The 14,548-nt window shown below is 43.8% G+C and overlaps 1 protein-coding gene across 1 annotated transcript; it reads left to right on the forward strand.

Moving 5' to 3' along the window:
- The first annotated feature begins 1,825 nt into the window (after positions 1–1,825).
- KLHL42 (kelch like family member 42) lies at positions 1,826–13,495 on the forward strand. Its single transcript, XM_062490902.1, has 3 exons — positions 1,826–2,864; positions 9,179–9,372; positions 13,044–13,495. The coding sequence occupies exons 1-3, from the start codon at positions 1,963–1,965 to the stop codon at positions 13,493–13,495; spliced, it is 1,548 nt and encodes a 515-aa protein (XP_062346886.1). The 5' UTR covers positions 1,826–1,962.
- The last annotated feature ends 1,053 nt before the right edge of the window (positions 13,496–14,548 follow it).

The following is a 14,548-nucleotide window of genomic DNA, read 5'->3' on the forward strand; positions in this document are numbered from 1 at the left end:
CTCTGTTTTTCTTGGGAGTAGTAATGATTACAATTGCTTGAAATGTCTGCCTGTGGGAATTAAAGGACAAGAAGGAATTAAGGGTTAGACTCCTACTGAGCTGGTGAGACACTCGTGTGTGATGATCTTTTGAAGGCTGAACCTGAAGCAGAGAAAAAAACAGCTGAGTGTTCACATTTCAACTAGGTGTAAGAAACTCAAAAAGCAAACTCTCATGGTGCTTCATTAAGAACAGAAGACAGGAAAGTGGAATTTGAATATTAATTAAATAATGAGGAAGACTGAAAGAAGAACACAAACCAAGCAAACAGCGAGATACAGTAGTAGGAAAGAGAAGGTGAGAGGTCATGGTGACCCAGCTAGTGAAGGCTGCTGAAGGTTCCTCTGGGTCTGGTTGAGATCCTATATAAAAGGATTTCAGAATAGGAAATGGGTCCCTCAAAAGAAAGATTATGAAGATGCTTTGAAGTGAGGTGGAGAACAAACATTCACAGAAATCTACCTCACCTCAAAAAATGCTTTTATAAAAGTCAGCAGAAGAGAACACCTGTAACTGAGATTGACATTTGTGTCATCTCCATGAGATAGAGTTAAGCTGAAGATCAACAAAACAGGGATAAAGAATTGTGATCATTTCATAGAAGAAATGCTAAAAAGTAAACTACCTGGTCTTCCTTATAAGAGGGAAAAAAAACTGACAAAACAGATTAATACCACTGAAATGTTTTAATAGTGGGGAGGGAAAGATCCCTTCTGAGAAGTGAAAATGGGGAGTTGTCTGAAAACTAAGCAAGCTGCACAAACTGGACATGAGCCATACTACTCCTAAAGGGAAAGATTTTCTATGGTCTGCAATATTTGAAGGAAATACTTTTATAAAGATAAAAAAATATATTTTTAACCTCTTTATAGTATAAGAATACATGCAAGCATGGCAGACTTCTCATCTGTTTCGGGAGGTGGTAGGGTTTTTTAACATAAAGGATTGTCACAATGTTTGAAGAATATAACAAGGGAAACAGCAAATCTGTCATTTCATCTTTGCCCAAGATGCTCAGTTGTTACTTTGCTCTTCCCTTGTTCATGTCAAACAAACTCAGGACCCTGGTACGTAGCCCACTCATGAGATGTCCTGTTCCTATATTTAAATTTAGTTTAAATATAAAGAATGGAGCAGCAGAGCAGGTTATACTGTGTCTTCACAGGGCAAGCCAGCAGCTGGGACACGCAGGGAACCAGGAGGGTCAGAGCAGAGTCACGTATCGCACTTGCCATTCCCGAGTCCCGCTGCTGCTCTGGCCCCTCTGGCCGGGGGGATTCTGCTCGGGAAGGGAATGCGGCAGCGCGGGGATGCGATGGCACCAGGCCGGCTGTGCCGCTCCTCCTCGGCTCCGCCTGAGCGCGGATCCGGGCACACACACGCTGCCTTTTCCCTGCGCTTGTGGCTAGGGAATGCTGCCCCTCTCCAGGGATGCAGCAGTACATTTATGGCAAGGGGTTCGAGCTGCGGCTGCAGCTGCGATCCCGGCCCAAATCGGGAGAGGGGAGCACCAGGGGGGATCGCTGAGCCTCTGGGCTATCCCCTGGAGCCCAGCACCGGCCTTTCCACAGTGTCCCTGACTCCCACCCTGGCTGGGCGTGGGGGATGCCCTGACGGCCCCCCCGGGCAGCGCCGGAGAGCTCAACATTGCCTTTTTCGGGCTTTTTTTCTCCCTCCTCTCTGTGCGCGGTTTTGTGTGGTTTTTTTTTTTTTTTGGTTTGTTTTTTTTTTTTTTTTTTTTTTTTTTTTTTGCTTCCCTTTGTCACTCCTTGCAGGGCCGGAGCGGCGGCAGCGCCTCCCGGCATCCCGGGACCGCTCCGCCCATCCCGGCCCGGCCCGGCCCGTCCCGTCCCGGCCGGCGGAGGAGGAGCCGGCGCGGCGGCTCCGGCCGGGCTGAGGCGCGGCCGGGCCCGCGGTGAGCGATGTCCCTGGCGGAGCGGCGGCGGCGGCGGCAAGAGGAGGAAGAGGAGCGGGAAGGAGAGGCAGGGGATGGAGCCGGTGCGGGCGAGGAGGTGGTGCAGATCCGGCTGGGGGACAAGTGCTACCCGGTGTGCAAGAGGAAGCTGATCGAGCAGAGCGACTATTTCCGAGCGCTCTACCGCTCGGGAATGCGGGAGGCAGGGCAGGGCCAGGAGGAGCAGCTGCTGCGCGGGGGGCTGAGCGCCCTGGGGCTGGAGCTGGTGCTGGACTTCATCAACACGTCCTGCCTGGCCAGGCTGGAGCAGGAGGAGGGCGGCGAAGAGGAGCCGCCGCTGCTGGAGGAGCTGGTGGAGGCCGCGTCCTACCTGCAGGTCACGCCCCTGCTGCGGCTGCTGCTGTCGCAGGTGCGGCTGGGCAACTGCTTCGAGCTGCACCGCCTGGCGCAGGTGTACGGCCTGCAGGACCTGCACGACGCCTGCCTGGACTTCATGGCCGCCCACTACCACCAGGTGCTGCGCAGGCCCGACGCCCGCCCGCACCTCCTGCTGCCCCCGGCGCTGCAGCAGCAGCTGCGGGAGCGGCGCATGAGGGGCACGGCCACCCTGGTGCTGCTCGGGGACTTCATGGGCGCCTGCCCGCCGGGGCTGCCCGCCGGCTGCCACCCCGCGGGGGACGCGCCCTGGGCCATGCTCCGGTACGACGAGGAGGCGCGGCGGTGGCTGCCGCTGGCCAACAACCTGCCCGCCGATCTGGTGAGCGTCCGCGGCTACGGCTCGGCCACGCTGGACAATTACCTGTTCATCGTCGGCGGCTACCGCATCACCAGCCAGGAGATCTCGGCCGCGCACTGCTACAACCCGTGCCTGAACGAGTGGAGCCAGCTGGCCTCGATGAACCAGAAGAGGTAACCCCTGCTCCCTGCTGGACACGTGTGTCCCTGCCTGCTGTTGGGTAGATCCTGTTGGGTCACTGGCACTGGCTCAGCCTTAGGGACGCGATACAGACCTGTCTGTGCTCTGAACGGCCAAGCGAACCCAATGAGGAAATTCCTTTCCTGCTTCCTTTGTGGTCTATCTCCAGTTAAGTAGGTGACAAGTTTTCCTACTCTTAGTGGGGATGTACAGTCTATACCAGAACTGGAGATGGCCGAAACAATTTAGCTGCTGCAGTTGTCCAGTGGTTTGTATTTTCATAAAAATCCGAATGTTTTGTAGGCCTGCACTTCAGTGAAATACCAGAAAAACATCAGGAAGATGGTGAGAAATTTCTCACTTGGTGGGAATATTTGGATCTGGGAATCATTCATCGTTTTGACAATTTTTCTCTTTTTACCTTTATCCTTTTGAACCATTTATTACAAATCAATGTTTTAGTTTGCATTCAGAAATACATAATTTATATTTGAAAGAGTAATAGAGACCTACCTAGCCCTGAGGAGGGCCCAAGAAGAGAGGCCTTCTCCCTGGCAAAGGCTGTGGCTCCTCTACCTTAACCACACCTTGGAGTTACAAAAACAAAGGCCTTCATATCACTGAAACAAACTGGTTTGTTTTCCAACATGAACTTGCTCATTGTTTCCATTTTAGCAAAAGTATTCTAAATTTTATCTTTTCTCTCTCAAAAAGTCAGGAGGTCAAAATTCACTGTAGAATGGAAATCCTTTTCTCTATCCAGTGAATTCAAAGAACATGCACAGAGACCCAAGCCGCTGGCATAAATTTATATCTGGGTAGTTAAACTGCAGTTTCTGTTCCTGGCTCTATTTAGCTTTTGCCACCTAAACCCCCTCAGAATAGGGATTAGACCTAAAATTAAGTCTTTCCCATTTCACCTTTTTTTCCCCACCACTTCTTGTATTGTGAGAATTTTACAAATGTAATCACCTCTCTAATCAGTCATCATATTTTCTGATCAGAAACCATTTTTCTCAGTGTTTCTGACTGCCTGGAACGGCACTGGGAAAAGTTTAATCTGCATGTAATAGAGTTCCCTGGGGAACTGAGATGTTTTAGCTGGCTTCATTCGATAGCAGGACCTGTGTGAATGGGATTGGCAGCACTTGGCCTTGCTAGAAAAGGAGGATGGGGTCAGCCCACACAGTGTCTCCTATGGAAACTAACTTCATCGCAGAAGTCCCACACTGATCAAGTCACAAGGTTCTGTTTGTGTGATGTCTACAGCAAGAGAGCTGTTACTGTGTGCATTGACCCTGCAATATGGGTTTTTTAAAAATACCTTTTCAAGGCCCTTTTTACAGTTTGTGTATTCAAACCCTAGATCAGCTTTTTTTTCCCTCCACACTTGCCCTTTTTTGTTTTTGCTAGGATGTATTATCATTGTACCCAAACTAAACACATGGGTGTTTTCTCCTATTGCTGTTTTCAATGGCATTGCCACACCAACTTAATCTTCAAATCCATCACAAATGACAGCAAGGTGTTCCTTAGAATAGAATTTCACATTAACCATTTACTGCAGAAAGGTAGCAGGCAAATGGATATTTTTGGAATTATCTCTAGCCTTACATTGCATGGTAGTTATTGCAGGCCAAAAAGTACCCAGAATTACACCTGCAAAGTAGCAGTGAGGATATTGCTCCTTGAGTAACTGGGAGAGCTTTTTTTCTTGGAAAATCAGCTGACCCCCTCACAAAACACATTTCTGATTTTACCAGCTTCATGGAGTCTCAGGTCTGCAGTTGATTGTTACTTTTTCTGTCTGACATAACATGTCAGCTCCCTGTTTGGTGTTTTGTGGCAGGGAGGGATGGCCTGTGCCCTAGGAGCCAAGAGCAGGGCCATTTTTAACATGAGGGGTTTGCATGCTACAATGTCCATTGTTGATGCCAGCCTGCCACACTTTTGTGCTGCAATTAGAGCTGCAGTTTGCTTGGCATTGTATTTTTAGTTTGTTATGCTGTAATAAAATAAGCAGGGTGGTTGCCCAGCCTTCTGCTTAGAAATTACATCCATGTGACTGTCTGGTAAATTAATTTATATCAGCTGATTTAATTGCATCCCATGGATAAAATTTAACATACCTTCAGGGAAGACTTCAGGGAGTTTCCATTGAAGTTGGTTTGACTTCAGACAGCAGTGGATCTGGATTTGTCCTGCATGAGTGACTGCATGTGTTGGCCTCGGGGGAAGGCTGAGGAGTTACGGATATAATTTTGCTGCTCCACTGTTGCTATAAGAGTTTTCTGCCCTAAACAAACATTTTAAGTTCTATGGTATTTTTATCATGACTTATTTCCATTGTCATAACGGAGAATCCCAGGATGCTGGGATTCTCTCTGCATGCTTGGATTAAACATTCCTAACTTACTTCGAAGTAGAAGATGAAAGCCACCTGAATGTTTAGCAGCCATTCTGGTTTGGATATTCACTGTTGGCTTTCTTTTTAGGTGTACAGGTCTTACTACTTTAGTTTCAAATTTTTTTCACAATAGGCAACTTGTGTATAATGTCCTTCTGATGCCCCCAGGAGCTATTCCAAATTTATGCATACCCAAGGGAGCTAAAATAATGTTCTCGGGCTCACAAAGGAAGCTTGTGACTGAACACGGAATTTCTCATCATCTGAGTGCTGAATCTAGTGCTGATCACAAATAGTCCACAACAGATCATGTTTTCTAGACCTTTTCATTCCAGAGGTGTTTCTGTACTTGTAATTCTCAAGAGGGAGGATGACCTGGACTTTTTAATAGAAGCAGTTCCATGCAAGTGTTGCCCAAGATCACCTGTGGTCTTTGGGGTCAAGAAAGTAACAAAGTACATAGGGTATGTTGCAGTAATGTCCTTGAATGCCTTTCCAAACTTCTTTTTTTTAAAAAAAAAAAGTGAACACTGTCTGTTGAAATTTGCTATTTAAAAATAATATCCTCATGGGATTTCTACTGCATGTGCCAGTTAGAGCTGTATATTCCACTTCTGTTTTCCTTCAAAACCTTCCTACTCATGGCAGGTAAATCTTCCAGGCCTGGAAGACCTGTGTAAGCTCCAGGCTGGAATTATGCACATGGAACGGGATTTTTGTGAGCAATCTGTGCCTGAACTGCTGCCACTCTGAGGGCTCCTACAGGAGTAATAGGAGATGATGTTTCTGGGGAATACTAGTTGTTCAGGAGACCTTCTCCTTCCTCCTTTTTTACTGTTTTTTTTTTTTTTTTAAATTCAAACTCAAGAGTTTAACTCAAAACTCTTCTGTGCTGGAAGAAAGGAGGTTCCAGGTTTTTTTTTAAGTTAGAACCATCCATATCTTATTTGCCACAAATGTATCACACACTTCTAAAGCTAAATGTTTGAGGTAGAGTACTTTGCAAATTCACATAAGAAATATTTAATAAGGGAGAAGGAGGAACTCATTGAAAATTTGTAAAACATTTCAGAATTGCTCGTAACTGTGCTTTCATGGTTCCTTGTCTCTGTTGTAAGTGCTTTAACTCTAGAATAAAGAAGTTGTCTGATTTTTGAGAAACTTTAAGGTTAAAGTGATCATTTGGCAGGAGGAAACAATGTTGGTTAATCCAAGGCTCATATTCTGCAGCAGAACCAAGACTACCTTTCAAATAAATACACATTTAACTTGCTCTTGAGATCCTCCAGCAGTGTAGATTCCAGCCTACACTGGAATCCTCCTCCCAGGTGTCTTGTTCCCATGTTTAGCCACCCTTCTGATCAGAAAGTCCTCCCCAGTATCTGGGCTAACTCTTTTTTGTTGTAGACTAAGTGAGATTGTCAGTGAACAAAAACCATGTGCGCTAGGTCCTTCATAGCCAGTGCCACCATAGCCTCCTGCAGATACACCCTACACAATCCAGAGCCACGGAGGGGGAGGTTTGGAAAGCTGTGGAATGTTGTCCTGTGTGCAGAAAGCCTCTCTGACCTACAGCTCCTTTGCATTCATGCATTATATTTTCCTTCCTTTGTACAAGCAGCTCTTTGCACTTTGTTGAGTGAGGAACAGATTTTGAGCAATGGCAAAACCCCACAGCTCCCACTCGCTGTTCCTGGGGTCCTGTTCTGAGTGCATGGGGGCAGCAGAAGGCAGCTTGTACCTCAGCTTGTCCCAGCAAGAAGAGACCCACTGGGCCTGGTTTTTGGAAAGTCCATCTTGGTCCCTCAGGTTCAGACAAGTCACAGGTGTGAGTGGAGTTCCGTTGTGGTTGAATCTGATGGATTCGGCCCTACTGTTTCCAGGCCGTAGTCCATGGAACAGTTGTTGGTTGTGGAGAGCTGGCTCCCTGCTCAGTGTTTGCTCTCCTTGTTTCCAGCTGCTCCAACACATTAAAAGAGAGTAAAAATGCACTAAATATTTCCTAATCTGCACTCTCCATAAAGACACCTGCTGTTACTGGCATGGAAAGGTGAATGGCAGAAGTTTTTCATAACATATTGACCCATTGTCCAAACTTTCATATAAAGTGTGCTGAGGGATACTTGCAGCTACTTTTGAGTAAAATGAACCTTATTGTTAGTGAATTCCATAAATCTGAGATACCGCCACTGAATGTCATCCTTTTTAATGAGTGTTTGGAAGTAGTTAAATGACTGACAAAAAGATCCGTAACCTCCTTTTAGAATATTTAAAGCTGAAAGTTGTACTGTTTGTATTTTAACAGATAATTTTCCCAGTGGTTTTGCCCCTATGTTAATTTGTGGAAATTTTTTTCTGTCCTAACTTTCACAACAGGTATATTGCTTTGAAAATCATGTTTTGCAAGTAGTTATCCTCTTTTCATACCTGCTTTTGATTACCATGTTATTCTGGATTCTCTAAAATGAAAAGCATAATTGCTATTGAGGGAATATGAACAGACTGACCTAATCATAAATGTCAGGGGAAAAAAAAGACTAAAAGGCAATTAATCCTTTCAAAGGAGCATTTCCATTTCCAAGGCTGTATCAGGCTGACAAGAACAAAATGATTCCATCTGGAAACAGATCCTTTTTCCGAATACATTTAATAAAAAGAAGTTGCAGGGCAGTCTGCAACTAGGCAAGGTTCATTTTGTACAGACAAAACCCTGCAAAAGTACTTAGTAGTAAATTTTGAATGTTGGATTCCTGCAGTGTGGAACTCCCTTTGCTGCCCAGCAGGATAGTGCAGGTCTGAAGCATCATTTCAATTTTACAGATGTAACACAGTTCCCTGTTTAGCTTTGTGCTGAGCTGGTGCACTCCAGTGACTTCCAGACATCCAGTTAATTGGGATAGTCATGGTAAAATCTCAATTGGCTGAGAAGAAGAGAAGGAACAACCTTTCTAGGCAGTGAGACTGTTCCTGCAAAGAGGAAAACTCATCCTTCGTTAGATCCAGCTTCCCTTGCTGGAAGGAAGAGCTGCATACAGGAATTCTGTCTCTATATTCTCCAGTTTCTTCCTTCAGGCCTTCACCTTTAATACCCATGGACCATTTGTTTCTGTCTGCATTACCTGCAGGGTGTGAGAGAGGAGACTTCTCATGCTTCAGGAGTTAGGAAGTTGCCCTTTGCCACATGTGAATTTTGAGAGCATAGTGGAACAGACTAAGAAATAAATGACCAATTTGGAGGCCATTGCTCATGGGTGCAGTATAATTTTTGTTCAGCTATGGGGAAAACATAAAGTACAGATAGATCTTGCTTAGATAGAGGATGTATTTAGTAACTTAATGCTGAATAGGGAACAGAAAATTCTCTCTTCTTTCTTTTGCAGAACAGGATTCAATGTGTTCCACTTTTTTATTAAGGTTATTAAAGAGATTCTGTAATACAGCCTAAAACAAGTATGCATTCATAGGCATCCGTCAAGTCTTGTTTAAAATTTCTGCAATTTTAAATGAAATTATATCCTTCACTGTGTGTCCACGTAATGCATTTTTCTCTACCAGTGTCACATTTCTAAAAGCCTGATAAAAACGAGCTGTCTATTGAGCACACTGGTTAACTGCACATCTAGAGATGAACTGGCACAGACCAAAACACAAAATAAAATATTCCTCAGTCTCAGCAGCATCATCAACATTCAAACTGTCACTGGTTACTGTCCTGGATAATTGCAGTGTAGTTAAACCATTTTGGCCTTGCACAGAAGAGTTCAGATGCTGCAGATACCTCAAGTGGTGGTGCAAGCTGTGAGTGGTGACGAGTGTGTCACAGCCTGGGTAGGAAGAATTTTCCTCTGTATTTCTGTACATGGATGCACCTCATTTCAGTGCTGCAACCTGTTCTTTCAGATCCAACTTCAAGCTGCTGGCTGTCAGTGGAAAGCTCTATGCCATCGGTGGTCAGTCCCTTTCCAATGTGGAGTGCTACAACCCGGAGAACGACTGGTGGAATTTTGTGGCGTCCATGCCAAACCCTCTTGCAGAATTCTCAGCCTGTGAATGCAAGGGCAAGATCTATGTTATTGGAGGCTACACTGCACGAGGTAACAAGTTTGCTGTTACTTCTTGTTGGTTTTTACTTGATTGTTTCCAAGGCCCTGATAATTTTCTCCTGTTTTTCAGGAAGGCTTTTGAATTTGTGTAGAAGGTTGCATAATGCTGATTAAAACACATAGAAATAAATTTCTGGTAGAAAATAATTAACAAACTAAACAAAACAATAGTCAGGGAAGAATCAGAATTTTTTTTTTTTTTTTTTCAAAGCCTGTGTGGACCTGGGGCTCTGCTACTTGGATTTTGATCACACAGTACAGAGAGGTCACAACAGATGCGCTTTGTTTACTTTTTAAATATCTGGTTTAGACTGTCAGAAAGAAAAAAACATAGATAATATCTGCCTGTCTTAGTATTTCTCATGTATTAATAGGTGTCATGGCCTTTCAGTGCAGTATTTCAGTGTTTCACAGACAAATTCAATCTATACCTTAATAACTTAATGGAACAATCAAAAGCTGAAGCACGAACCAACACTTTTAGCTTATTTAATTTCTGTACCAGTTTTTCAGAGGACACTGTATGGAGGGAAGGATTTGAAGTTTCATTCTCTTCTGACAGTTACTTTTCTTTTATCCAGTGGGCAAACAAGTTCAGTTAAAAAGAGCTCCCATTTGTTCATTCCTTAAGTACATAGTGCTATTTTTTTGGGAGGAAAACATTTTCTCAGAGCTTTAGAAATCAATTTTTAAACATGTCAAGTGTTCAGTATTTACCAGGATCTTGTAAGTTTGAATTTGGCCTTTGCCCACTTCAGTTGACCACAGCAGTTTTAAGGGTTTTCTTTCCAAACAGAGAATGAAATTAGAAGACAGATCAGCTTTTACAGACAGTACTGCAAGCAAAGCTAAACTGATGTTAGAACAAGCTTCTAGTGTCTGAGTGGGTTTGAGCTCTGAATCATTTTAAAGTTTATAAAAGACACATTGCCCCCCCATAAGTTCCTTCTGGTAATGAAAACCCTCAAACTCATTTTGTCCAGACTATTCTGACCCAGAGCCTGCTGGCTTCTGTGGGGAAGATGTACCCGTGTCTCTAGGGAGAGCAATGCTGTGCTGTGCTGTAGTCCCAGTCCTCTGGTCATCCCCACTACAGGATCTGCTGGGGCCACTGTGCTCTCTCATGTCCAGCACTGGGCTCTGAGATGTCTGGCATGAAATACTTGTCGTGCTGAGAAGTCCGATCCAAAGGGAGACATACTGTGAGACAAGAGAGAGAATGAGGAGAAGGGGTTGAAACAGGTTAATGGGAAGGCTTGTCTCTAGAGACCAGGGGTTAGGAGTTTGGCATTTTTATCTAGAGAGAGAGAAAGAAGAGGTAAGCTGAAAAACCTCTGATTTGGTTAGGAGTGCTACACAATTATGTAGCACTTTTTTCCTTCACCCTCTGCACTCTGCAACCCCCTTTTCTGATGCTTGTGCTGTGCTTTCATCAGGCTGCCTACTCCTGGTGTTACGAAGAGGAAAATCGGCACATTGCTGATTCAGATCCCATTCCTTTAAAGCTCCTGAACATGTCAGTCAGGATTGCTGCCCTGTGTCAGGCTCCTGACTCAGTACTTGCTGCCCGTGGGTTCAGCTGAAGGAGAGTTGTGAGTTAACCTCTGGCTTCTTCCACACTCCAGGGGATTGCTGCTGCCCTCTGAACCTCTGTCATTTCCCAGGTCTTTTCCTAAAAGCCTTTTTAAATGGAAATTGGGCAGTAAAACAATAGGAAATTTTAAGCAGTGGACAGCTAACACATTTAGGTTTCTGTTTTAATCCAGGGTCACTCAGGACTACAAACACATGTGCTTATTATAAATAATTTTCTGAACAAGGGTCTAGAATAATTTTTTCTGTGACATCTTGGCTTAGGATAGATAGATAGCAGACTTAGAAACCAGAATTGCCACAGTTACACTGGTGATTTTCCTTCTGAATTATGCCAATGTCAGAAAGTTTTAAGACCTAAAGATCTGGGAAACACTAAGGTTAATTTGCTGGTTTGCTATATTGGTACACAAAACATATGCAGGAATTAATGTTTTCTGTGTTAGCTTATTTTTAGTAATTTTTGGTATTTCTGTATATACCTCAGTTTTGGTAGATTTTGTGGGCTATCTTTTAAGTTTGTGTAGAGCTTTCTTCTGAGGCTACACTTTCCAAAAAAGTGTCAGGATCTGGAATTTCCCACTGTAAATTATAATGACACTTCCTGAATAAAGTCCTTCTCTTGAGTTTGCAGCTCTCACTTGTGAACCTAGACCCTAACAGAAATTCCATGTCAGGCACTGTAGTGTTCATGTTTTGTATTGTGGGTTTTGTTTTGTTTTTTTTTTTTGTTGTTTCAGTATATATAAAAGACCCAGGCTGTGAACTGAGAATGTGAGGGCTACATTGCAATGGTCTTCTATGTCATACACCACCTCTCAAATAGCACATTTTCCAGGGGAGGTTTACTGCTATAGATAACTCACAGAAACTTAATTGGGACTTCTCCTCCCCTTGATGAGTCAGAGAATGATAGGTTGGTTGTAGACAAAGGATATCTATGTGTTGAGCTGCAGTTTCACAGAGCACTGCCCTGAAAATAATCAGAGTGCAAATGCTGGATGGAACAGCACCTCCCTGATCACGCCACTGATGTACTTCATTCATGACAATCCAGTTATATTTCTGGCTATTTATACCTGTGCTCTTACAGAACTTGTCATTATGTCCCTGTCTGCTCTTCCCTGTGGGGAGCTCATCTGGAAGTCATCATGCAGGACAGACTGGTAACGTGGAGCAGATTTAATAAAAGACCTGTCTGGAGTCTGCAAACCTGTTCCTGCTAGTCACTTGAGATTGGATGTGAGCTCAGATCTCCAGAGACTGGAACTGAATTTACTGAGCTGTGTGCATTCTGTGATAATTTAATGAAGCCTTGGGTGCAGCCAGGGTCTTCACCACACCATAAAACAGAGTGGCATTGTAACAGATTTGTGGAATAACACTATTGCAAACACATGCACCCACTGCGTTGTGAATTATGGAGATGATATCAGCTTCCTTCTGAGCTTCTGCCTAATGGCAGGGCATAGAGTTCCTGGTTCTTAGATGATTTTGACAATATGTGTTTCTTTCTTTATAAGGTACCCTTAGGTCATCCAGGCTACTTGTTGAAATTTTATTCCATAAAACTTCAATTTATGTAATGAAATGTGAAGTATCAAAGTTAAGCTTGGATGATAAATCATCACTTGACAGCCATTAATGACGTGTACTGTCTTCATGGTAGTTTGATTCATCTGTGACCATTCTGGAGAGGAGAATATTGCTCCATTTCCCTCTTTGTAAAAAAATACTTATGTATCAATCAGAGACAAAATTAAAAGCATAAGCTAAAATGTAGGGATTATTCTGCTAAGGTCTGTGGGCCCAGACAATTCACACCATGCAATGTGCCAGAGCAGCATAATTTTTTTCCCCTGTGCCAAGGAACAGAATGTTCAAAGTTTCTTGTCAAGGGTAAAGAGCTGAAGTTGTCAGTGATCACCATTTCTCCCCTGGCTTGCCCTGCAAGTGTGTGAGCAATCTGCAGTAAAGGCTGGGATGCTTTGTAGGAGAGAACAAAATGTTCCCCCACAAGTGCCTTCTGAGAATTATTTATTTGTGAATGTCTCCTCTCTCTGTTTCAGGCAGGAACATGAGCATTCTGCAGTACTGTCCCAATTCTGATTCCTGGACCAACTTGGAGCTGTGTGACGTGCACGTCCGCAAGCAGCAGATGCTGTCTGTGGAGGAGACCATCTACCTGGTGGGGGGCTGCATCCTTGACCTTGGACCAAACCAGAGATCCAGCCCCAGTGAGGATGTGCTCACGGTGCAGTCCTACAACATTGCCACCAAAGAGTGGCTCTACCTCAATGAGAACTCATCCAAATCCGGCCTGAACTTGACTTGCACTCTCCACAACGATGGAGTCTATATCTTGAGTAGGAATATTACTGTGTCTTCCAGCTTGGAGCAGCGGCTCTTCCTGAAGTATAACATCTTCACGGACACTTGGGAGTCGCTGGGGCGCTTCCCAGCCTTTGGACAAAACATTCTGATTTGTTCTATGTATTTGCCTGATGGGCGAGAAGTATAAGAGCACAATAGTTTTCTTTTCAGTTCATTAATCGTTCTTTAATGAAATATTGTTCCCTCGGAATAATTCCATTTTCCGAATGTAATGTGGTTGCATAATGCAGGCATAAAATACAGATTTGGTTCTCTAAAAAGTTTCGGAATCCATTATGAAGAGAAGTGCTTCCAGAAACAGTTTTAAGATGTCGATTTAAAAATTTTACAGGTTAGGATTAAAATTTCACAAGGTATTGTTTGCAACTTAAACATAAAATTCTTGGCAACTGTTACAGAGGTTCCAAAGGCAAAACTGATCAGTCTGGTTTTATTCTTCATCTTAATAGACAGTGTAGAATGAAACATATATGTTTTAAAAGTGGAAACAATTCAATAAAGTAAATAATTAGTATAATCAAAACCACAGCAGGATTTATTTCTTTCAAAATACAGTTTTTACTCAAGGTATGTTCTGTCAAATGCACACTGTTTCAAATTGTTTATACAATCCCATTTTAATCTCTTCCATGGCAGCAAATGAGATTCTCAAAGGTGCCAGCAATTGGGGTCCCATCAAGAACTTCTTCTGAATATTTTGTAGTGCAATACTTTGCCAGGGACTGGTAGGAATTATCTAGAGGCTACAGTTGCTGATTGGAAAGTAGGTGCTTCTTTAATGGAAGTTGGCAGCATTTCTTTCTACTATTAAGATACAGATAAAAAGGCTCTTTATTCAAAGGGTGGAGTTTCTAAGTGTCATAAAGGTCTAAGTTTTGGTTACCTTGTTATGTTCTGTAGTACTTAAAACTGAGTTTTAAAGATTTGGCAATGTTGTGAAAAGGACCCTGAGCACAGGCAGAGGTGATCCAGCTCCAGGCACATCCTGATTGATAACGCTCCTGTGGGACACGCTTGGAAGGGTTGGCTTTTGTAAATGACTCCCTGAGCACGTCCCCCAGAGCAGGGACATGTGAGTGTTGGCTCTTTCTTGTGTCACCAGGAGAGGTTGCCTCAGGTTTGCCACCCGGTGTTCCTCTCTGTAAAGGGTAGCAAGGTGGTCACTGTAAACACTCCTTTG

The sequence above is a fragment of the Cinclus cinclus genome, chromosome 4 (assembly GCF_963662255.1).
Source record: "Cinclus cinclus chromosome 4, bCinCin1.1, whole genome shotgun sequence".
NCBI lineage: Eukaryota > Metazoa > Chordata > Aves > Passeriformes > Cinclidae > Cinclus > Cinclus cinclus.

Excerpts from the sequence above, each read along its gene's own strand:
- KLHL42 (XM_062490902.1), top strand. The coding sequence starts at position 1,963 with ATGTCCCTGGCGGAGCGGCGGCGGCGGCGGCAAGAGGAGGAAGAGGAG. Across the intron at positions 2,865-9,178 it reads GCCTCGATGAACCAGAAGAG|ATCCAACTTCAAGCTGCTGG; the intron begins GTAACCCCTGCT and ends CTGTTCTTTCAG. Across the intron at positions 9,373-13,043 it reads TGGAGGCTACACTGCACGAG|GCAGGAACATGAGCATTCTG; the intron begins GTAACAAGTTTG and ends TCTCTGTTTCAG.